This window comes from Uloborus diversus, chromosome 7 (assembly GCF_026930045.1).
Source record: "Uloborus diversus isolate 005 chromosome 7, Udiv.v.3.1, whole genome shotgun sequence".
In the NCBI taxonomy this organism is placed as follows: domain Eukaryota; kingdom Metazoa; phylum Arthropoda; class Arachnida; order Araneae; family Uloboridae; genus Uloborus; species Uloborus diversus.
The window spans coordinates 44,229,267-44,255,120 of record NC_072737.1 but is presented as its reverse complement, the minus strand read 5'-3'; the positions used below and the strand labels follow the sequence as shown (position 1 = coordinate 44,255,120).

The 25,854-nt window shown below is 33.5% G+C and overlaps 1 protein-coding gene across 2 annotated transcripts in view; it reads right to left on the bottom strand.

The window, feature by feature from the left end:
- Positions 1-23,238: 23,238 nt before the first annotated feature.
- LOC129225689 (protein shisa-like-2B) overlaps positions 23,239-25,854 on the bottom strand; it is an 87,846-nt gene continuing 85,230 nt past the window's right edge. For both annotated transcript variants that reach the window (XM_054860163.1, XM_054860164.1), the window contains exon 7: positions 23,239-23,625. In XM_054860163.1, coding sequence (XP_054716138.1) covers positions 23,508-23,625 — 118 coding nt within the window. In that variant the 3' untranslated portion in view covers positions 23,239-23,507. The remainder of the gene's footprint in view (positions 23,626-25,854) is intronic.

Sequence of the window (25,854 nt, the reverse complement as noted above, 5' to 3'; positions counted from 1 at the left end):
GAAAAGGTCGTGATAAATGGCATGACTTATTGTGAATTCTGTGTTGAAATGAGCGTTCTCATTCAATCCTTTGTTGGTGATATTAGAGCACGAAGAGACTAGAGGAAGGGGAGTGAAAGGCAGGAGAGAAAGACGATTGTAGAAGGCAATTTGCTTGTGCTTCAGTTTTGAAAGTTATTACATTTGTATTGATTTGTAGGGAAGAAAAAAATAAAAAAAAAAAAATAAATAAAAACTTAAGTTCAAATCTTGAAAATTATTTCCCCAATCAAGAATTTTAGCCAGATGTCCACTCTACCTTTCAAAAACTTGAAATGTTACGTAAATTTCACTTTACCTTTTTAGTTTTTATTCATTTTAAATTCCTTAATAAAAATTATTTCATGTTTTAAAGACTTCGTAGGAACTAACTAATATTTTTCGTCTGCAGAATTGATTGTTTAAAATTAACTTACATTTTTATTGCAGCTGCAAATTTATTAAGTGGCAACCCTTGGTTTTGTTTCATATCGTTTTATTGTTACAATGGGGTCATTTCCAAAATTTTAAAAGTATTTTTTTTCTGAAAGAACATGTTTAAAAACATAGGATCTGACCATTTTTTAAATAATTGTTGAAGTTTAATATTTTAAAAAAATTACTTAAATCGATTCGCTTTTATTGTTTACGCTTCTGCCGGCGACATCATAAATGATGAAATGCCATTCATTGTTGCCATTCACAGAGCAAAATATTTATTTCGCATCTTTACTCACGTGTATTGGCAACGATATGGTTGATAGCAAGCGTAGAGCGCAATTTTAATTCGCTTCTTGATTATCATAACGTGGAAACGCGGAAGAAATATGCGCCAAAGAGCATCATTGGCGACGTCATCAAGACCACGCCTTGCTTGAAAAATCGGACATTTAAAAAAATTAATTCCAAAAGAACTGTTCGGAAAAAAAAAGTATTTTCTGGGTCCATGTTTTTTTTTTTTTTTTTGCTTTTCCTATCAATTTCAGTGACAAAAAGTACTACTTTTGACTGAAGGAAGCAACCCCATTCATTAATTTATTTTGTTCCAAGAATGGATAACAATGTAAAAATGACCGATAACAAATAATTTTAATGCAAGATGAATTGAATGGATTTCTTAATAACATTTATTGCGTAGGATTTTTCCCCCCTTTTTAACATTACCTTCGAGTCAATGTGTGGTTACTGCGCATCTTTCTCTAGTGTGATTTTATATATCTTGAAAACAAAAGCAAATAAAACAAATACACTACCATATCCGTTTTTATCAGCCAAAAATTAGTAGGAATTGAGTATTTAAAACCAGGATACAGACAAAAAAGTTCTTTTTTGTTGACTAGTGTAATTAACCCTTTTGCTATCTTTCAAATAGCTAGTAACTCAATACTTATACCCCCAAACGAAAAACGACGAATACCTAAAGAACATTTGACTTCTGTAGAATATTTCTCCAAGAATGAAATTCATAATCGACTCTATTTTACTTAAAGTGATGCCTCTGATGGAATGCTTTGTTTATGAATGTCAGTTTTGTTGAAAGAAAAAAATCGTTCGTTGGCTTTGCATCCATTAGCGATAACGCCGTTACATTCCATAGGATATCAGATGGAGTTTTAAGCATCTTTCTTTTTTATTCTAGAAGAAGGTGTTCTGAACATAAATCTTTTAAAGGGAAATGCGACACCAAATGAATATTTCATGAAAGCATATTCAGTTTTATGAATCCATTTTTACATTTCTTCCCCTTTCATAAAAGTTCAAGTTACTGTCATTTCTATTCAAAACTGATACTTGACGTGGAGCATTTCTAAAAGCATATTATACTAATTCTGAAAATTTTTACCACTGGAAATTATTGAAGAAAGAAAATAACAGCAAAAAGCGAGAGTGTAGAATCTTTTTGCTTTTGTGGGCATTTTTTGCTTTCAGATTCCATTTTCTAGAAGAAACACTAACATGAAGCAAAAATTTATAATTTCATTTTTCAACTTTGCATAATCCTAGAAACATTTTGTTTGTATTAAATGGAAACTGGTAAAACCTTAGCTTTTTGAAGGGTTATTTTATTGTACAATAGGTCAGTCAAAAAATAGTTCCACATCGTAAATATGTTCCGTCTAAGAATATTTTGTTGACACTGTGTGGCAATACTTCAGACATGTACATTTATCGTGTAACTCAGCGGTTTGGGGTATCGGGTTCGATCCTCGCTGGTCGAAGATCCACCGTCGTTATTAATGGTTACTGGGCGACGTTAAATATGCTCGTGGTCACTATGTCCTCCAAGTGAAACGATACCTCTGGGGGTGCCAGACCAGAAAGTTATTCGGCTCCTGGCCTGGTTCTAAAATCTCGAACTGTCCATAGATTGCACCGCCATCTATTGTGTTGTCTTCTGAAGGCAAGGCGACTGTGGCACGTAATCCTTCATAGTTTGAGTGCCGGAGGTCCCTTTGATAGCTGATAGTTGAACTCAGTGGCTTCCCCAAGACAAGTTTAGTTTTTCTGATAATCAGACAACTGCAAGTAGCGTCCAAATTGAAAATGCCTGCAGTGTGCTTCATTTTTTTTTGTGGGCAAAATGGTGCAGCTGCAATAAAATGTATGGGAAGTAGTATGAAGTGCATGGTGAAAATGCAATGTTACGTTAAGCTACCGACAGGATGGTGCAACATGTTTGAGAATGGACGTAGAGATATTGACGACGCTGTGCACGAAGGAAGACTGCAACAAATTCAGAAATCGCTGCTCACGTGAATGAATGCCTTCTTGCAAACAGAAGTACGAGTCCCGACTTACGCGAGGGATGCGTTCCAAGACTCCTCGCGTAAGTTGAAATTTCGCGTTGTAGAAAAACATATGTATACAAATTTTTGAGAAGAATACCAATTTCTTTTAGGCACTTATAAACACTCCTCAAACTGCTTTAAAGCATTCCTCTCAACTGAACATTACAGCATCCAACATAAGGGATTGAACTTTTACTGTATTTAAAAAATAAAAAATCTGTTCATAAAACGAATGATCAATGGGAAGGAAAGACATGAAATGAAACAAACGGTACACACAGTATATAGTAATAATAAAATGCTGCACTATAATAGTGCTGTACAGTAAATACAGTGACAGTATTTTTGAGTTAAAAAATGAAGATAATGATGATTTATGCTCCATGATAAGATCGTTTTTCTTACTGAATACAATTTTAAATACGGTTGCTTAGTCTTTTCTTTTATTACGTTTCAACTTGGGGCAACAGACCCCTCTTCCTGATCTATTTAATCTACAATACAAGAGCAGCTTCCATTTTCATAATATTTACTTTGCTAGACTGCGCTGCAAGCTTCAGTATTGAAACTAAGTTCTGCCCTTTTACGGATATCTTTTTGTTTTTGTTTTGACTTTTCATTGTACGTATGGAAGATTCACTCATACTTAGTGTCGCGCTGCTGTCGACGTTTTCTTCTTTGTTTTTGTAGTTGATCAAGCATATCGAGAACCTTAGCCTTTATTTTACACAGAGACTTTTTTTTTCTTCCCATCTACAAAACCTTTAGATGAAGGTTCCACTGACTAGTTTGGTGTTGGAACTTTCGCAGTCACGCTGTCAGTGATTCCCAAAGTGATGTAATAACATTCACAAAATCAATATTTAGTAGCTATAATAATGAAGCCGATACTTCCTTCCAAAAAAAAATTCTTGCTGTGCACGAAAAATTCGCGTTTACTCTAAAATTGGTTACTCAAGAAAAATTCGCGTTTTTTAGCCATTTCGCGTGAGTCGAATCGCGTTGTAGCGGGAGTCAACTGTATAACAATTGACGAAATCTCAAATTGACTGGATATTTCTCATGGAAGTGGGCATAAAATTATTGCCGACAGATGACGAAGTGAAAGCTGCAATACAACAATGGTTAGCGGACATTGAACGAGATATCTTTGCAGAAGGCATCGAAAAACTTGCACCACGCTCCACAAGTACTTAAATAATGGAAGAGCTAACGTTGAAAAGTACTAGATTTTGAATGAAAATTTAAGATACCATTAAAGTTACTGTAAAATTTCTATCCTGTTCTGTTTTTTTGAGCAGCGCAACTAACTTTTTGACTGACCCTCGTAAGTTAAAGTAGGTTTCAGCAATATGTTTTACGCAAACTAATAATAGCTGCAGTCATTTAAAGAACGGAACGGTGTTGTCACACCATTTCAAAGTTTTTAAGCAATCATGATTGCTTATTGCTTTCACTCGACCGTCTTTAATGTTCCTTTGATTTTTCAGATTACCATAATGGCGAGAATAAGTCTATCTAGTTATAGAAGTTTTGATTTTTTTAGTAACTTCAGTAAGTTGCTTTTTGGTGTGCGAAAGATTCATATAAAATTGTGAGAAATATTGAATCCCGTCCTAAGGTGCTGCAATTGCAAGAACGTTTCAAAAAAATTTCAATTTTTTTGAAACGTTCAAAATGTGAACGTTTCGCAAACATTTAAAATGTGAAAAAATTTCAATTTTTTTTTTCACATTTTAAATGTGATCATTTTTTTACACATTTAAGTGAAATATTCTCGAATACATGTTGTTGCTTCAAATAGTGTCAAAAAAGCAGCCTTTATGCCGAAAAAGAGCGCACAGTTTTTTAAAGAACTATTTTTGCTCGTGTCTTGATGGCCTGCTAGGATGATACAGTTTTGCATATACACCTTTTGTGCAATTTTTCCAAAGTTTTTTTAGTCTTACAATTATGCTACAAATAGTTTCAAAGAGTCATTTCCATATGGACATCAAGGTGAAAATAGATCAACTATTGCGTTTGCGAGTATGAGTGATTGCCACAGATAATGTTGTTGTTGGAGGTGGAGGGGGGGGGGGGAGCACTGAATTATGCTCAGATAAAGCCTCAATCATTGAAGAGGAATAAAAGGTGGAAAAAGTGAAGCCTATAATTACTGAAGCAAGGATCCTAATTCACGTGATATGTTCGAAAATAAAGAAATCGGGTTTCTTCCATTCGTTTCACGTAAAACGTGTCACCCATTCGGCGTAGCTGAACCATGTGACTTGAGATCTTTGCTTCAGCATTTCCTAAGCCAATGATTGGAGTTGCTCCTCCCAGTAACTAATTCCTCCTTCAAGGTCCCAATCTCTTTGAACAGTGTAATACAGTAACTTAATATTTTGCCAGTGTGTGTGCTACATTGTTGTTCTGAGTTAAACTGGCTCTGTCTAAGCAAGAGCAGACAATACAAATCTAGGAATGTCCTTCAAAAAAATATATAGTGATTTGCTTGATATTGTAATGTTTACTGTGCGTTAGTTTTATTATACTTTCTCACAAAAGTGCTTTGAGGAAAGATCCTTCTGTAAAGTGAAATATATCAGCAGTTAGTTATTAAAATGGGGAAAATATGGTCAAGACCTTCAGTTTTTCTTCTTCCTAACCTTGGAATTTCACAAATGATAAAAGTTTTTCATGATTTATCAAGGTGTAAAGGTAGGAAAAGATCAGGTAAGTTTCACTCAATCCATGAAAATTTAACGAAGAAGCTAAACATTTGATATTATTGCCAGCAAGTGTCAAAATTTTGGTATTTGTAGTTGCAATAAAAGAAAAAAATAAATTACTTTGTGATCTAGTGTTTCCAAAATTTTAACGCTTTTTCAGAAAAAAGGTTAGAGAGGTTCGTGAGAAAGCTAATACCACAAGCACTTTAAAAAAGAAAGGCACGGAAGGAAAATAACGCCGGAAAAGGTAAATTTCATCCAGAATGGGCTAAAATTATTAATCTTTTAACCGAATACAAAACTAGCACTTAAGAAAAATGAAAGCTTGTTTTAAAAGTTTTTGTATAGATTGCATTTTTATGAGCATGTGTTAAAAATTCGATTTTACATTAGAAGCTATAACTTTAAACTATCTGAAAAAATAATGACTGCAGTACATAGGAAATTTTTCTTGAAAGATTTTAAACAAAGGTATTTTACAAAATTATTTTTTCATTAAAAATTTGTTTTGCTTCAAAATGTCAATTAAAAAATCGCTGCGTTTAATAATTTGCGGACATCTGCAAAAAGAATCAAAATAATGAAATAAAATAAAAATAGAAAGAAAAGAAAACAAATAATTAAGTAAAATAAAATAAATAAATAAGTGCGTTGCTTTTCCGAAATAAATATTTGAATAAGGAAAGGAATGTTTCATTAAAAAGGCTTTTTAATGTTTTTAGGGGATATGAACGAAAAAATTCTAATTATCACAGGCAACAAGTAATAAAAGAATGTACAAGACAGAAGAGCAATATTTCTCAAGAGGCATTAATATAATAAAAGGATTGAGCAACCGGTAAGCTTACTATGAATTTATTTGTTTTTCCTTTCCTCTTCCCCTTCTTTTTTGTTTTGTTTTCTCTCTTTATTTTTTGCTTGTCATTAAATTAAATTATTAATTTTTTTGCTTATAAAGCTTTACTTATTTCAAGAAACGATACATTGCTGTTAATAACTATAAATCAAATGATATTGTGAAGCCAAGTAACCGCAAAATATGTACTTCATTTTTGCTGTTTAAATAATGGAAAAAAGAAAAACATTTTCAAAAGCTTAGCCAAATTTTATTTTTCCCATTTCTTTGAAACCACTAAATTTTTGTTTGTAATTTCGGGCAAGCTCCTATTATTAAAATCAAAATTATTAAAATTAAAATCCGATAATTTAAATTTTATTTACAAGTGTTTTGCTGAAAAGAAAAAGTGCTTTAGGGAGCATTTAAATTTGATGTTTAGAATAACTGAAGAATGTTAAGAGGAATGTTTTAAAAGAAAAATACATGACATGCGAAATCAGGCTTTAGCTATAACAGTAGCTATAATATTCCTGTCGGGTTTTTAAGTATGGTAAAGGGTCAGCTGGGGTTAATAGAAATAAAGTTCAGTTGCTTTAACTTTAGATCCTTCTCTTCTTTTTAAAAGAACAGGGAGGATGAATTGAGCTCCTATTGAGGATAAATTGAGAGGTAAAAGTTTCTGCATTGCATCTAAGACCTTATCAAACTGTATCCCCGAGGGTAATTGTTTTTTAGTGAATACAATCTGTTTTCCATTTACAAAGACAAACAGGGATTTCTTTACCCGTGAGGTTTACGTAGGCAATTATTTGGAAGTACACAGAGCTTTCAGTATACCTTCCTTATGTTTTCAAGTGTTCACTCACAAGTAGCTATGTTGAAAAAATCGCCATAAGTGTTACAATACAGTTAATTTCTATTTTTTCCAACTGACCTGGCATGTGATTTGGTAAAGAATTTAATGTTGATTATTGTAGATTTATGTTTAAGTTAATTTATGTTAATTAAGTTAATTTACTTAAATTAACTCAGTACACTAAACTACTTCGGAGAGTACATGAAATATACCGACAGCCTCTTCTCTCTCTCTCTCTCTCTCTCTCTCTCTCTCTTGTCAGCCCATCCAGAGACTGCAGTTTCGTTCGTATTATGGATTCATCACTCTGAAATAATGAACAACCGGCTAGATGGTACTTCATTGAAACTGAAAGTGCCAACAAACTGGTAGATAAAGTAAACTTATCTCACATTCGAGAGTTGGAAGACATGGTGCAGTTCAACTCGTAATTTTAATCAAAGCTTGGGTATGAAGCATTAAGTAACAACCCTTGAGACAAGGCTAAGGTAACTTACTGCTTAATACTTCAGAGAGTGTTCAATGTGTATTGGAGTTTCATTCGTAGTTTATTGAACTACGCATTATGGATTAAAAATAGTACCAATCTATCTAGTTCTTGCTTCAGATGGCCGAACACGTGTTAGTGGTTTTTTTTTTTTTTTTTGACAAACTCCAAAATTTGGGTTAAGAATTTATTGGATTAATAACTTTCTTAGTTTTTACAAATCTGGTCGATTTTTGCCTACACATTTATGAAAATAAGCGAAAATAAGCGATATTGATCTTTGTTTGTTAGTCAAATTTGCGCACTTGCAAAGTTTGAATTTGATTTTTTTTTTTTTTTTTGAAAAAGTTAAGTCCTTGCTTCTATAATAATGCTAGCTAGGGAATATACTAAAATATTAATCATAATGGCAATATTTTGTTGATTGTGGTTTGTTGTTACAATGTCAAAATGGTAAACTTGCCCCAAAATCTTACAAAAAAGACTCCGATGAGATCTAAACATTTTTGTTTTCAACAGATCCTCAAAATGTATGCTATAGATAGCCTGCTGCGAGAGTTAATAAGTTGTTTCATTGGTACATTTTTTCGAAAAAGTAAAAAAATTATTATGTACCTATTGCACAGCATTTTGAAGTTTTTGAAAATTGTCCTACTAATTTTTTTCTTGCAATATCAAAGTATATGGTTTGGTCTTACAATATCAAGGTAGCAAACTTGCCCAAAATCTTACAAAAAAAAACTTCGATGAGAGAGATCTATATATTTTTTTTTTCAACAGATCCTCAAAATATCTGTTATAGCCTCCTGCGAGAGTCAATAAGTTGTTTCATTGGTACATTTTTTCCAAAAAGTAAGAAAAGAAAATATATTTTACAGCATTTTGAAGTTTTTGAAAATTGTTTCACTATTTCGAAAAATAATTTACATTTTTATAACATTTTACCGCAGCATTTTTTAAAATTCTGAGTAATTAATCATCTTTATTTAAGCTACATAATGTAAGCTTGTTCCTAAACATAAATATTTTGATAAAAAGTGCTCTCAACATATCAGTAGCAAACAAAAACTTAAATAGCAAACAAAAATCAAACGAAGCTTGTTGATTATTCTCAATCGTTTTTGTTGTTTGTTCAACTAAAACTGCACTTAAAAACATCTACTAACGCAAAAATCAAACTTCAGCATTCGTTCGAACAGCGAACAGATCAGACGACAACTGAATAACAACTGAACCCCACATTTATTAAAATATAATTACCAAGTTATTTCAAAAATAAATAACTTGTTTATATAGTTTTAGCTATTAGAATATTGTATGTTATGTATCAAACTTTGTTTGTTACTTATAATTGCTGGTTTATGAAATTTTTAAAAAGGAAAAAAAAACATCCCGCATTCATTTGTATTTTGACGTCTTGAGTTCAAGCTATGGTTTTCACAATCATGAGTTACAATAGGACCCTACTCGGTGAGTCTGTGGTTTGTACAAATGGAATAAAATGGAAATGGCTAAGAAACTTGCATCCGTCATATTACGACTGGTGATTTTCTAAAATAGGTAATATGATGCATGTCCATATTAAACGAAGTAGTGGTTATTATACGGTAGCAAAGATAAAGATTACATAGCCAATATCCACCAGCACACTTATCATAAAGATTATTTGCAGCGTATAACGTTATGTATTTTTTATCTAATCATTATGATAGGTATTTTGTTCGCTTGTTTTTTACCTGTCATTCAGTGACATGACTGTATAAGTTTTTCCCCACATTTTCATGACCCATATCTTCATCGCTGAATATCATAGAGTCATTTGTATCAATTTTAAATTTTGGGAATTAGTAATCTGGAAATCTTGTATTAAGAAGAAGTTTTGCTGTTTCAGCTAAACTATATATATAGGTGTATATATATATATTTTATATATATACACCTATATATATAGTTTGTGGGGTGTTTTTCCTGGTAAAACATAAATTTACCAAAAAAAAAACGTTTATTAATGTAAAGTCAGCTTGAGATAAATCCTGAAAAAAAATGAAAAAAATCAAACCTCTGACGATTTAAACTATGACGACGAAAATTTCACTCTCTAAATAAATATTAAAATCAATCGTCACCATGGTAATCTGAAAAATCGGAGTAACATCAACTTTGATCAAGTGAGGATAGTAAGTAATTCGTGTTGGCTCAAAAAGAGCAAAAACTTTAAATAGTAAATATTAACTGTTTTCTTTGTATAGATAAGAATATTTTTAGCTTCACCTTTTCTGGATGAATATCTTGTTTTGTGTACTTCAAAGAAGAAAGATGCAAAACGTGAAAGGAATAACTTCGAGGAATTTCTTGCACATTCCTAACCCACACCATATCTTTCAGACGTGATTTGTAACTCCCAGAAAACTTTTTAAAAATATATACTCTTCTCACGGAGAACATTTATGAATTGTGATCTGATAGGTTGGAGGAAAAAATGGTTTAGAAAAACAGTTTTACATCCTACGGGAAAATATTTTGATATTGTATCTTGTTTGCGACAGAAATTTCTTAAAATATGTTTTGGAGCAGGGTAACAGAAGTTAAAATCCGCGACGAAAACCACCTTCAGAAACAATAAATCAGTTGTTACGGTGTAGCGATACGTCGGTATTTTTTTGGAAGTTAAGTTTCTTTTGATTCGAACGAAAATAAACTTCTAAAAAAATCTGATGGTCATTATTGTTTTCCTTGTATAACTTTTACAGGACCGTGGTAGCCTAAACCGTAAAATGATGGACTAAAAACAGGAAGGTTCCGGGTTCGGTGCCAGTCAGCCGAGGATTCTTAGTATACGCTGACAATGACTGGAGCACGTTAAGTATGTCGGAGTCAAAAAGTCATCCAAATGAATCAATACCTTTGTTGGGTTCTGGTCTAAGAGTAGTTCAGCTTCTGGTTTGGCTCTAAATTATCTAAATGTTGATAGATAATGCTTCCACCTACCGTGTGCTTTCTGAGTCAAAATGGACTTCCACCTTAATAGTGCTCTGTAAACAGAAACTTTACCTCTCTGCCTTAAACCGAGTAGCATCGCTACACTAGGTCGGACACCCGATTGGTATAAGTCACAAAAACAACGACAACTTTTAAATAACCTTTGTATTTTAATAACTCCAAAACAATGGCTGCGTGTCTTCTTGTACGCAAGTTAATTGTAATGTTTTTTAAATGAATAACGGTTCAGACTTATTCCTACAGCTGCAAATGCTTGGTTTTGGTATTGAGTGGCACTTTGAAATGTAAACAAATGTCATGTTTTTGTTAGCCCCCCCCCCCCATCTAAAACCAAAAATTGCACCAAAATAATATTAACTGTGTACAAAGGGGAAAAAATACAATAGTGCCTCAGACTGACCAGAATTTGTTTAAATTTTTCCTCTAGTTTTTCACGACACGATACCGAAAATCTTTCATATAAAATTCTTTTCCAAACATCGACTTAGTTTTAACATTGATTCGATGGGCATCTCGTTAAATACCGCCAATAGTGCCGAACTGACCTCGAGTTCGAAATGTCATTTTTATCGCGAAATTTGCCGATGTGTCCTGAGTTAGGGTACAAGGAAAAGCAAAGAGTACAATTGCAATCAATTTGAGAAATTCCACAACAGTTAAGTGGATGAATAGAATTTTTAAGGTAAAAGAACCTTAAAAAAAAAAAAAAAAAAAAAAAAAAAAGGTAAAAGAACGCAAGAATTGGAGTTCGCTATTGGAAACTTGAAACTGTCCAAGTCTCCTGGCCCTGACGGCATCTACGGACACATGATCCTACATCTCGGTGAGAAGGCAAAGAAGAGATTGCTAGAAATCATTAATATCTCCTGGAGCAAGGGTCGGCTACCAAGAAATTGGAAAAAAGCTACCATTGTTCCAATTAGGAAACCTGCTAAAAGCGCAAACTCACCAGACAGCTACAGACCCATTGCCTTAACAAGCATTCCATGCAAGATTATGGAAAAAATGATCCTCTCCAGACTTTCTTACCATCTGACTTCCAAAAACCTATTACCTAAAGAACAATTTGCGTTTAGGAGAGGACATAGTACCACAGATCAAGTTCTTTACTTTTGTCAAAATATCAGAGATTTCCAAAACATCAAACCAACAAATCACACCATTGCGGTTTTTCTGGATCTTTCCAAGGCGTTTGATAGGGTGTGGTGGAACCTACTCATCCTGAAACTGCATGACAAATTTGGAATCAAAGGCAGTGCCCTTGCCTGGATTGCTGACTTTCTAAGAGCCAGAATTTTTCGTGTTAAGTGTCATGACACCCTATCTAACTGGTTCAAAACGTATCAGGGGGTCCCTCAGGGATCCGTCCTTAGCCCAACTCTGTTTTCATTGTTTATGGCTGGATTCGAAAGTATCATCGCTCCGGAGTGTGATGTCGGAATATTGTGGTGCTCTGGCCCTGATGTGAAAAATATTGAATCGACCTTAAACGCTACGTTAAAGGATGTGTGGAAGTTTGCAAACAACCACAAACTGAATTTTAACGTCACTAAATCATATGTTGGACTTTTTACCACCAATAAACACCTGTACTCGTACCACCCCCAAGTCCTCTTTCAAGATCAGCCTCTTTCATATGTTAAACATCCAAAGTACTTGGGCTTTGTTTTAGATCAGGAGATTACGAGCAACGGACACATCTCAAATCTGGTGATCAAGAGCCGTAAGAGACTGAATATCCTTAAGTACATCTCTGGCAGAGACTGGGGTGCTGACGCCAAAACACTCAGATCAACATACATTGCACTAATCAGGCCTATCCTTGAGTATGGATTCCCGGTATACTTCTGCGCCTCGACATCTAACCTTCTCCAGTTGGAGAGAGTGCAATTGAGTGCGGCTCGCATCATAACAGGCCTAAGAAACAGTTGCCCAAATGATATAGTGCTTTATGAGGCTGATCTCCCTCCCCTTGGCCTCGTTAGAAACTCGAAACTGGTGAAATACTTCAACAAACTAAAAAGCTATGAAAATCAGAACCGTACATCTGAATATCTGTCCAGCTGGAGTAGCAACCAGAGACTCAAAAGGAATAGCCCACTTGGTCTGGCCGACAAACTGGATATTATATCCCATTCAGTGGAGTACTCATCTCTAACACCCTGTGTTAGTCCGACTGAGGGACTCCTTGGAGTTCACTTCCACTCTGAACTACCGTCTCAAACCAACAAAAACTCTGATGTCCCTGAATATCTACGACAACTGGCTCTGGAGGTCATAAATAGTATCCCGAGTTACGCTACTCTTATTTATACAGATGGGAGTAAAGACGAGTCAAATCATACTGGGAGTGGTATATATATTGAGAATCCTTCTGTACGTCTCTCTCGACGCAACCCAGACCACTGCTCGGTCTTTAAGAGCGAATTAATAGCTATTAAGGAGGGTTTAAATCAAATTCTCCACTCCACAGACTGTAGTGACATCTGGATTCTTACAGACAGCCGTAGCTCAATTCAACATCTACAGGACTGGAACCAAGTAAATGACCTAGTAAGCATTCAAATCATCAATATGCTTAAAACTATTTCAAAGCGAAGAGACGTCCACCTTCAGTGGATCCCCTCCCACGTCAACATTCCGGGAAATGAAACCGCGGATGCTTTGGCAAAAAGAGGCTGCTCTGAGATGGCCACGACTGATTACGACCTAACCTTTGAAGAAATTTTCTCTGCGGCGAAAAATAGAGACCGGCATGTCTGGCTAGCTCCTCCAGCTCATTCTTGGTACAGTAGACCAAAACCAGGAGGTGCATTACGTTTCAAGGCCGACAGACAGGACCAAACGGCCATCTCAAGACTCTTCAGTGGGCACCTGAAATGCATGTCATTTGAATCCGGCCGTAAAGTCTTCCCAACGTGTCCCAAGTGCCATCTGCTGCCGGCCTCCCCGCAACACCTACTGGATTGCTTGGGGCTCACTCTTGAGGATGTCCGCGACAACCCACTCCTGGTGCTCGACTTTGCGAGGGTGCATGGAATTATGGATTTGATCTAGCTGTCGCTAGATCCTGAAGGATTGGACACAACAACAACAACAGGTAAAAGAACTAAAGTATTCTAATAGGAGAAAATAACAACTGTATTTACAATTGCTTGAGAACCTCAGAAAACCGATAGCTCCAGAAAAATGAATGGTAAAAGAATCAAATTTTTATTAGGGAAAGTTCAGTTAAAAACATTAGTTCAGGAATTTTTAGAATTTTTTTAAAAATTGAATCGATCAAAACAGGCGGAAAATCTCCATCAATCGCCATAGCTCAAAGTGAGTAAGTTCCGCATTAAGAAGGTTTGCAATGAACAGTAGTTTCAAAATCGGACTCAATAGAAATGTTTAAAAGCGCAACTACATTAACTATCATTCTTCGTGTGGTTATAATTGTAGTCTTTTATAAATTTTTATTATTACTTCCTTTTACAAAAACGTAAGTATTGTATTCACGAAAAAATGTTCACTCAAATTCGGCCTTAATTTCCATTTTGCTCGCCCCAGAATGAATACAGAGTTTTTTTTTCAACCCGACCACACGTGGATATAGCCTAAGAACGCATAGACACCTGAAGTATCCATTTTGACTATCCCCGAGTTAATTACAACGAATTTATTCGCGACTAACGTATGTATGTATGCATGTGCATATGTATCTCGCATAACTCAAAAACGGTAGTCCCAGAAAATTTAAATTTGGTACGTAGACTCCAAGTGGGGTCTAGTTGGACACCTCCTCTTTTGGTTGCATTCAAATGTTCCAAAAGGGGGTTTTTTACACCTTTTTGGGGTAAAATAGTTGTTAATTTCAATGCAAACTCAAATGGTGTTATAATTTGGCAAACACTTGGCAATACATCGCCAAGCTTTTGGTCGCGACAAAAGTTGGTGAGGTTTTTTTTTTAAATTCTGGTTTTAATTTCGTCATATTTAGAGAGTCAACCAATGAATCACATTAAAATTGCCAATATTAGGAAAATTTATCTGCATAAAACGTCTGCTTTGCTTCGGTTCGCAACAAATTTGGGGTGAAAACATTTAGTGTTTCTTTGCTTACTCCGAGACACTATTATCATTAAATTGGAGCAAAAGGCAGTCATGTGATGCACACACCACCCCTTTTTTCTTAAATATGAGATTAGTCGTCTTCATCAACTCTAGCATAATAAAAAGCCGCTTTACCAATAAAATAAATAAATATATATATAAATAACGATAAAATTAAGCGTGTTACTAAATTTTGGCTTCTTGTGCTTATCAGCAGTGCAATATTTTTTGTGAGCACAGTTTTTAACTAAAAGATATTTTTCCTGCTTTTGTTTGGTGCTACTTAAAAGGAAAGATACAGAGCTTTATAATAGTCGACTAAACGTATTCAAAGAGGGCTTCTTTTGCTTCAATTCTCAATTTTACCCAAAAATGAGTTCAATAAAAAGAGCAGAAATTAAAATTGTTACTTCCCTCGAAAAATAGCATTTTTTTTATTTCCTAGAAACTTACAGTAAACTTTTTTATGTAAACGGTTATGATTTGTCCTGCTTAAAAAAGTTGCAATAGTTATGTGTGTTTATTAATAAATAGTGACTAAACTAATACTAACACCGATATAATTATAAAAAATGCTTAAACTGAAACGTATTATGAGTAAAATGGGGAGTTAATAATATAATCCATAACAGAAAATAAATACAAAAAATACTGGGGGGGGGGGGGGTTGCTCACATGAGAAATATACATGCAATTACTTTTAGAATGATAATTGTATAAAGGAAACCTGTGTAAAACCGCGAAGACCGTATACAAGCAGTTTTATTTTTGATGTTTTCTTATTCATATGACTCTGCACAAAATTTGATATTATCCGAAATGCTATGCCTAAGGAAAAACAACTGAAATATTTTTTTAAGGATAGAATGTAACGAAAAAAAATTTTTTTTTGGAAGCTAATAGTGATAATACTTGCAACATACTATATTTAAAAGCTTTCGAAAATCTCTCCACACATAGCCAAAACTTTTTAAAAACCCAGCAGAACATGATTGATATTTGTTAACATTTACTTAAACGTTTCGATAAAAGTATTCATCATTTATATTGAAACGGAAGAAGCACATGTCTTCCTTAGAAACGTTACGTCGTACTCTCTGCTTTCGTTTCTCACTTATTTTATCTTTGTGTTTAATATTTCTCCTTCTTCAACTAAACCCTCCAAACTTTCAACTGAAAAGCATTTCCTCAGTAAATGCATTTGAAATTCAAATTTTTCGATGCAAAGCCGCCATGCGTATTTCTGTTAAGGCAAATAGCGATGAAGCTATTTACCAGATGTTGAAGACAACCAGGAGGACTTGGGAGTAAATGCGATCTGATGGAAATTCCGAAATAACTTCTGCTTTTTTGAATCTTAAGGGAATACTTTTAAGGGAACAGAATTTCTAAATGCAATCTTTAAATGCAGTTGCTAAATTTTTCAGTTCGTCTAATATACCTCTGTTTTCAGTTTTGGCAATGATTACGAATTAGAAAGGTAGAAAGTTTAGATACATGAAATTTAATTTGAAGTAGAAATTCTTGCAGTCGTAGCTTGAAAAACATATTTCTGTCGCATAGTTTTGTTAACAAGTTGAATACTTCTAAATTAAAAGACACAAAGAGAGAAAATGCATTAAAAATTTAGGCTCACTCTGATGATATCTCTTTTTGTTTGTCGAAATATTGGATCATTCTATGTGACGGAACGGGACATTTGGAGTAGTTTTGTCACAAAAAATTTTGTTTCATAAATACAAATTAGCTAGAAATTTTATTTTTGAAAGCAACAGTAAGAATGTGTTATAAGAACTATGTAGAACATCAAAAGTTAGTCAGTTTGAAGAAAATAATTGAACGACATGCAATTAAATGCCTGTGACGGAATGGAACACATGCGAGCAGGCTGGTAGGTGCTGCTATACAGCATATTTAGAAATAGTTTTCAATAAAAGCCCACCTAAGGTCTGAACTATAAACTCGCTTTATTCAAAACTTTGAAAAAGTCCACTAACATCCGTTGCTTCTCACATCCTCATTAATGGATAAGCATTAAAATTTAACTTTGCAAAGATCTCTTCGATAAAAATTTTTTGAAGCTGTCTTGCGTTGAAAATGTTGTCAACCCACTGCGAAGGAAAGTTGAATTGTTTCCTCCACCTGCATTCTTTTTGTCCTTTCTTATGCGTAATTTCTATTTTGTTTTTCCTTTACATCTTTTCAGCACTGGAAAAAATTTGGATGAGAACAAAGCTAGAATTTTATCATTTTTTCAAAATAATTTCATGGTTCAATAATAGGGATAAATGCAAAACGAAAAATGAATAAATAAATAAATCAATTAAAAGATTCTTCAGATAATTCGTAAAATGCACATCGTGAATGAAGACATCGAAATCTTTTATTTCGGGGACGGGGGGGGGGACTCATTACGATATTGCCTTGTTTGAAAGATTTCTTTTATATAGGTCCCTTCAACGAGGGTTAAAGATGTAAATGAAGAAAAAAAATTTTAGATATACACTCGGAATACTTTTTTTCATTCTCTTCTTTGAAGATATTTAAAAAAAATATATTTGCTATGACGTTTGAATAGTATTCTAAGAATGTGCAGTAAAGCCGCAATGTTCAAATAATTCGTATAACAATCCTTTTGTTACATCTTGACAATCCAAAGAGCAGTTAAATTAGAAAACATATTTCCTTTACCAATCCAAATATTCTAAGCATTTTTAGTTAAGCATTTTACATTTTGAGTGAAATAACTGCATCACATAGCAGACTGATATAATTTAGCACAATCACTAACACATTCCGAGAACGAGTTAAAGGGAATCTGATTTTCTTTTGCGCTTTATACTCGAAAGGGTAAATAATTGCGTTTACTTAGTTTTGGAATTCCAGACATGCTATAGAACATTCTTCGCCTCTTTGTCGAGGCAGCTGTTCAATGGCGTTAAGAGCTTGGGAAAATGTTGCACTGCGTAGTTGTGAGTGAACTGTACTAAGAACATAACAACAAAATTTGTACAGCTGAAGGAAAAAAAAAGCATTATTAAACATTTTATTGCTATTATATTTTTAATGCATCAATTTTGCGTTCTTATGTTTTGAAGTACAGGAAACTATGAGAGAAGATAACAAGAACAAAGCTCGTTTAGCTTTGGATGTACTTATTTTTGATGTCGAGTTTCGAAGCCCTCGATTCAAAATGCTCCTGTTTAAATTAAAATATTAATAGATGGATTTTTTTAGCAATATGATGCCTTGCAATTTGAGAGAATGAATTTATTATTGTTTTTATATTAATTTTCTGACTTTCTCTTTCATATAAATTGCATTTTGTTTTAAAAAGTCATATCCTCCATCCCATATTAGTCACGTCATTTAGGTCGAAATTATGTCCCAAATTCGTTGCTACATTTTAATACTTTTGTACTAAATATATAAACTGATGGTTGCATCATTATGTTGAAATATTTTTCAAAGATTTCAGGGTGTTATGATATCAATCAAAAAACAGAACTTATTTACCGAAAAGTCCCTCCTTACCTCCTAAAATCAGTACAAAATTAGCATCAAACGTCCATGGCTTGTATATTTGTGAGCTACGCCCCACCTTTTAAAAACTCTCTTACCGGTAATCGCATTAATTATCTTCTCAATGTGATTCTATAAGAATTCATTCGGAAACAAACTGATACTGGTGGAAGTCCTTGCAAAAGGGGGCGTGGCATAAGAGTATGAGAACTATAGATTTTTGAAACTAATTTTGGAGAAGGGAAGGTGAGAGCGCTTGGTAAATAAATGTTGTTAATTGAAATGTTGTATAACGTGCTGCAATTTGTAAAAATGTTCAAACAAATATAAAATCATTATCAATAACCATTATCAAATTAGTCAACAAACAGAACTTACTTACCAAGAATTCCCTCCTTTCCTCCAAACATCAGTATAAAATAAGCATCAAAAGTCCATGACCCGTACATTTGTAAGCCACGCCCCACCTTTTAAGGACTCTCTCACCGGTAATTGTATTGAACCATCTCTTAGATAACGAAACGTGAATTCATTAGAAAACAAACTGATACAGGTGGAAGTTCTTGCAAAATGGGGCGTGGCTTAAGAGTGTGAGAACTATGGATTTTTGAAACAACTTTCGAAGGAGGGAAGGTGAGAGTGCTTGGTAAGTAAATGTAAATAATTGATAGCAAAACGTATTGCAATTTGTAAAAATATTCAAACAAATATAAAATCAATATCAATAATCATTGCCAAATTAGTCAACAAATAGTATCTAATTGCCAAAAATTCTCTCCTTTCCACCTAAAATAAGTAACAAATTAAATTCAAAAGTCTGTGGTTCGCATATTCGTAAGCTACGCCCCATTTTTTAAGAACTCTTCCACCAGTAATCGCATTAAACTATCTTCTATCTAATGAATCTTAAATTCAGAAGAAAAAAATTCGTAAAAAATGAGGAGCGTGGCGTAGGAGTGTGAGAACTATGAATTTTTGAATCTAATTTGGTAGGAGGGAAGCTGGGAATACTTGATAAGTATATGTTGTTATTTGATAGCATGACAACTTGCAAATTTAAAAAAATTTCAATTTAATTAAAAATCCTTATCAGTAATCAGTACAAAATAGCCTAAATATGGCAGCTAATTTGAAACAGAGGGACTAGAGTAGAGCGTCAGAAATCCAAACTAATTAGGATCATAGTAGTTTTTAGTAGACTTTCAAACAGTTAAACTTTTTAAAAATAAATAAACTACACCGTTTAAGAAAATAGTATAACATTTAATTAAATGAAGCAGTTATACCACATGCTGTACATAACATACAATACAGTTCATACGTTGCAGTATGTAACTACACTTTTAAAAAAATAACAAAAATTATTCCTTACTGTTTACTGAACATAAAAGAAAAATAAGAAATGTTCACAATACTCTGTGAGGAACTATTGCACAGTAATTAAACGAGGAAAATTGAATGAACTTCTGAAAAATTAACCATGCAAGAAAATACAGACCTGAACTCATTTTTAAAAATTCGCTGATTCTGCGCTGACGGTTCTTTGAAATTATTTTGAGTTTATTAATACTTTACAACAGTGCAGTTGGATTTTTGACGGTCTACTGTATTTAGCATTCAACACTGTAAAAACGATTCAGAAACGTTCCTGGAAAGTAAAGTAAAAAGAAATAATAATTAAAAAAGAAAAAAAAACGTTTACCGCTGAAAGACAGTAACCTTCGTGAAATTATCCTTGAATCTTCCTGAAGAATTTAGAAATCTGCCCGGTTAAAACCAGTCGGAATCCTACAAGGGAAATTTGGAATTTTTAACGTAATTCATTAGGACTTTCTTGATTTACTAAGAAAGCTACAGAAGGATCAATGCAACCATGGCTAAAATTAATGCAGAATTGCACGTAACAACCGAGCAGCTCCCGTACCTGCAATTCTCGCCTTGCAAAGCTGCAGCTATCCAGAGACTTAATCCGAGGCCTTCGAGATAGGAAGGCCATCCAACTAGCAAATGACGTCATCGTTTGTCGATCCACAATGATATTGGGAAGTGAGCACTTCGATTAATATTTTTGTTAAATAAAACTATTTGGTTTATTTATTATTGACTTCTGTTATTTTAGTAGCATTACAAGTTCTACTTTTTCATTTGAAAACATAAAAAGGAACCGATAATCATACATTAAAAAATACACTGAGCTTAATTCATTATATTTGAAATAAAAACATTTATAAGTATTACAAAGTATTCAAATAACTAAACACGATTTTATTTTACAATCATGTTAAAGCAAAGTGATAAATAAACACAGTTTTATTTTTCATTGGAAATTGTTTTTTAACTAATCGCATTTTAACTACTCGTATATTGTATTGAAACGTTAAGTCTTAAGAAGTATTCAAATAAATAAATGAACTTTCATTTTACAATTACATCAAAACAAAAAATAATATTACTATTGTATTTGAATAAGAATTAAATGAAATTTTAAAAAATAAATAAACATTTTTACTTAAGAAAACGGGAAACATGACTGCAATATGTTTCAAAGACATAACATCAAATTAAAGTACATAATACCATATTATTAATGTTAACTTAGCTGAGCAAATTTATGCTTTTCAAAAGACGTGAATGCTTGGGTGCCATCCCCCAAAGTAGACGGTGCCCTACCCCCTTCAATTATGAAAACTTCAAAAAAAAAAAAAAAAACCAAAACATCTCCATCTCCCTTAAAATTTCAAGGGCACAGTTATTTATAACTATAGCCGTTGAAAAGCTATCATTACTATGAGACTATGATTCCGACCCCCCCCCCCCCCTTCGGTGGGCACTCTCGAAAAATTACACAGGAATTCAACTTGAAAAACGTTAATTAAAGAATGTATAATACAACATCATGAATACTGTATGTTGTACATCCAAAAAATGTATTCAATATCTAAACAGCCTTTTTTTTTTTTTTTTGGAATTCGGCTACTTTTCCATTTTCAGCTTTTTCTGCTGCTAATGATTCTTGTGTGTGGGGGGGGGGGGCTTTAATAGTTCATCATTTTAGGCTTTTGAAAAATTATTTTAAAAAGCATTAATTGATGACAAAGTAACCTTTTTCAAAAAACTTTTCATAGAATGACCATTTTAGCAACTTTCTTTAATACTTAAAACCTCATATATGTTAAATTTAGATCAACATTTTGCTGAGTATGCTCTTTTAGGAAATCAATGTGACAGTTTTGTGACAGGGGGAAGGGAGGGGATAACAAGAAGTGTGACATCACGCGTTGTTTATAACAATATGCTCATGTTGAACAGCGTTACATGTAACAAGGAGGAGGGGGGGGGGAATTTGTTCAAAAGTTTGCATAATACTTTATAGACAGCCCCTTAATTCAATTTATGTTACAGTTTCAGAGTTCCTGAAAGCTTATTAACAGAAAACCCAAGGAGTTCAAAAAATATGTAGTTCAAGATATTTTGCCCTTTTTAAGCATAAACAAACAAGCACAGAGCATTTGGCAAAAACACGTTGTGTATCCACTGCTCAAAACTAATCTTTCGCAAGCCCAGAAATTATGAATACCGTTAACTTAACCACAATGTGTGCATAAATATCATAAAACTTAATGACAACAGTGAAAAAAAACCGTATATATTTTTTTAATTTACGCACAGAACCAGCTTGTTTGAATAACATTGCAGGGGCGTAGTTGGGGGGAAATGTTTGAGTATCGGACCCACGACCTCCGGCGTTCAAATCTAATCTTCTATCTCAGAACTACGGAAGCCCATCAAGGAATGTTTTTTGATCAAAATAACACATGCTAGCGTATGAAACAATTTAATCGAAACGGAAAATATAAGATTAGTTCAGTTAAAAGCCTGTTTCAATAAACTTGTTTACATATTAACTGAATATCAACACCAAGTTACGTTGCTTCTGATAGCAACAAGTATATTTGCAGAAAATTTTGACATATGTATATTGTCAGCTTGGAAAATCCATCTCGAATAAATGCGTGTACAAAGTTGAAAAAATAAAGAAATAAAAAGTTGCAAGTTAACCGTTTCAAATATTAAAGCAGTATACTGAAATTACAAATTACAGACAAAGATATCAGAAAGGAAACTGACAATTGTTCGTGTAATGGAGGAAAAAGTAAGTAATCTTAACTGCATAAAATGTAAATTTGTTTATCTGAGAAAAGTACTTACCTCCGAACTTTAAAATTTATTCCATGAGACGCCCAGCTTTTTTCTTCACATGCAGGTTGTTCGGAAGCGGAAATCGCTGACTCAAATTCACTCAGCAGACACTTATATTATATATATATTTTTTAATTGCCTCTACATTCCGGTACGTGGAAAGGATGAGATAAATCCAACAGTATTGTATTCAAAAATGTGCAGCCGAAGTTAATATTTCCTATTTCATCTATTTCAACCAGACCAAGAAGCACTATTGTTTAACTGGTAGACTGCACTGCTTTCAAAGTTTCGCGCCAAGTTCAAAGATCGACTACTGGTGGCGTAACGAAGCGGGGGGGGAGGGGAGTTGTCTGGCCTGTTATCACGTGGGTCTCGCTTAATCGCTCTCACTGTGAGCTTAGTCAATCTGGACGAGTAGTAATTGAGCTAGAGACGATATACTTTTTAAACAAACTGAGTCAATCTATAAAACTAGCTAAAAACGTTTTTCCCAACAGTGAAGAGTCTGCATTCGTGCTAGTTGTAAGAATTCAGGAAACATTTTTGCAAAAGTACTTACTTTTCTAGGTAGTTGGTAAAAACCGGTGAAATCCCGAAACGTTCCACGGAAATCATCAGTTATGTTTCGGATTTTTTTTACAGTGAAACCATGCCTTGGAGAGAGAAAACTATTCAGTCAGAACGAAAACTAGGAACATACTTTGAAGAAAGGATTCTTTCTATTTTATTGCAAGCCCTTTTTGATTTGATCAAAGTTTACATAACAATGACATGAAAATTAGAAAACACTTCGTTCATAGTTATAGGTTCTTCAAATTGTCTACAGTCTTGTTACATATTTACCACCAAGCCTGATTTCGGATGAATATAGAAAAATATGCGTTGACGAATGCATACACAGTTCTATTTTAAGCAATGTTGATGTTTTTTTTTGTTTTTGTTTTTTACAATTCACAAGCAAAGTTTAATATATGCTGACGTGATGTCAGAATTTCGGGGAGTTGTGTGACTCCTCTTGAAATTCAGATTGTGCAGAATGTAAGGGTTTCATATGCAGTAGTTCTGAATTAACAACTCCACCACAAGCGTCTGAAGACGAAACCCTGCAAATAATACAATGGCTTTAGTAATACTTTAAACTTAAACATAAATAATTTACCTGAAAACAATAACAAATTTCAAAGGCAAATTTAAGAACAATGTTCACCAAAATAGTTGCTGCTACTTATCAAATTGTTCACAACTAAGTCAATGACCATTGTTAGCTATTGGTACAAATAATCGGGTAAACGACGTCTCTGAGACATTTTCTAAACTCGATTGACTATTGTCACCGAAACTGCCAACATTTAAAAATAAACACTACTTACACACAAAAGGATGAAAGCTTGATATTTGCATTTTTTTTTTCACTCGTAAAAATATGTTCTTTTCTATAAAATAAAAGTGGTAGCTATCGTTTTTTCATAAATGATTTTAAAAGTTCGTTATTATCATTCATGCAAACTATGCATTTTATTGATACTGCCATTTTTTTATGTAAGCTTCGAAAAACATGTGGTACCTTAATTTTTTGAGGCCAGTGTACTTAAATTTCGATTGTTTTCAAACTGTTAAGGAGCAGACGAATTATGCTAAGTTGTAAAACAACCGAAGAAATGTTGATTTTTGACACGCCTTAAATTACTTTTTCTTTCCCTTTTATGGCGACAATTAAAATGCAACGAGAATATTGTGAGATGAATAAAGCGATACAGAAATGAAGTAGACTTAAAATCTGAGTTACTGTTTTTAGACTACATACAATTTATTTACAATACAATTAATGAATGCACATGCAGCATTGGAATGATAAATGTTTTAAAAAAATTAATCATTTTTCTATAATTATTAAAAGGTAGCAGTAGATTTGCATATTGCACACCAGGGAAAATACAGGCTCATCTGAAATAAATAAATAAATAAATAAGACAAATTAGGAAGGGTGGGGCACAGTGAGACGAAAAACATAAAATTCAAGAAATTTGGAGACTTTGATTCTATAAGAAAACTTTTAAGGTGGATTTGTAATACAGCTTAAGTTTAAAAACTTTTGACACACAAAATACTTCATGGCTATTTAAAGCTTTTGAGATAATATAAAAAAGGAAACGTAAAATTTCGTCTCCCTCTGCCCCACGTTTGGGGTACAGTGAGAGAGCATACGAGACAGTGAGACAGCATAAGAGGCACAGTGAGACAGCATATAGGGTTTGAGTAAAACATAATATATTGTTCGACGTTTAAAATCAAAATTAAACCATAATGAAAAAAAGTTTCGAATTTCATCATACATTTAGACATGAGTTTAATTTTCAAGCCACAAAAAAGATAAGTACTCTTTATATCATTTCTTTTCGTCGGAGCTGTTATTAACAATTAAATATTTTTATTCGGTGTCCTTAATTCGGAACGAACGCACCATCTGGTAAAGATGGTCGAATAAGTCTAGTCAAAATGGTTTTACCGTTGCGCCAAAAACTAATGTACGAGTCTCCATCGTTTTCAGCTACCATTAGAGCATTTCCAATATAAAAGTATATCTGCTTGATAGTAAATTCTATCAGAACAAAGTCTCTTTCAAGTGTCTCACAATCCAACTCTTCAAAACCAGAAGATAGATTTTCGCACATTTTAACATAGTATGATAAAATACCATATCCCTCATTTCTTTTTTTCTGCCTCATCAGTTGTGTCAGATAAATGTACATTTGTTCTTTATTTTTGTCTACTTTTTTTTATTTCTCTAGTTTTTGTGTTTTCTTCTTCTAAAATTTGTTTTCCAGGAGTATCACTCGGAACAATACTAATACCCTTTTTGTGCTCTTTTTTCATTACTCAAACTTTTCTCTCCTCTGTGTTTGGATAGCTTATGAAACTCCAAGAACGTTAGAAAACTCTCAATGCAACACGAGAGCTTTCTTTTGTATCCGTTTTATCTATAATTTACAGATTATTGTGATCTACTTTAATTGAAATGCCACTTAGAATCAGTAGGTTAGTTACAGGTATATTTATCATGGAAATCGTCGAAAAACGCCCCTATTTTCGCCTTACGTGGTTTAATTCGCATTTTTGATGAGGTAAAAATACCTGTAAAGTACGTAAACAGCAAGTTGAAAGCTCTTAAATCATTAACAAATTAAAATTATTAGGTTGTGGCCATCACGAAACTTTCTTCTATATTTTTCTTTTTTTTCTGATCCCTCCCCATGCTTGACAATATGCAATATTCCCAACAAAAACAAAATTACACATGCAAAAACTAGACGACCATCCCAATGTCTGAATTA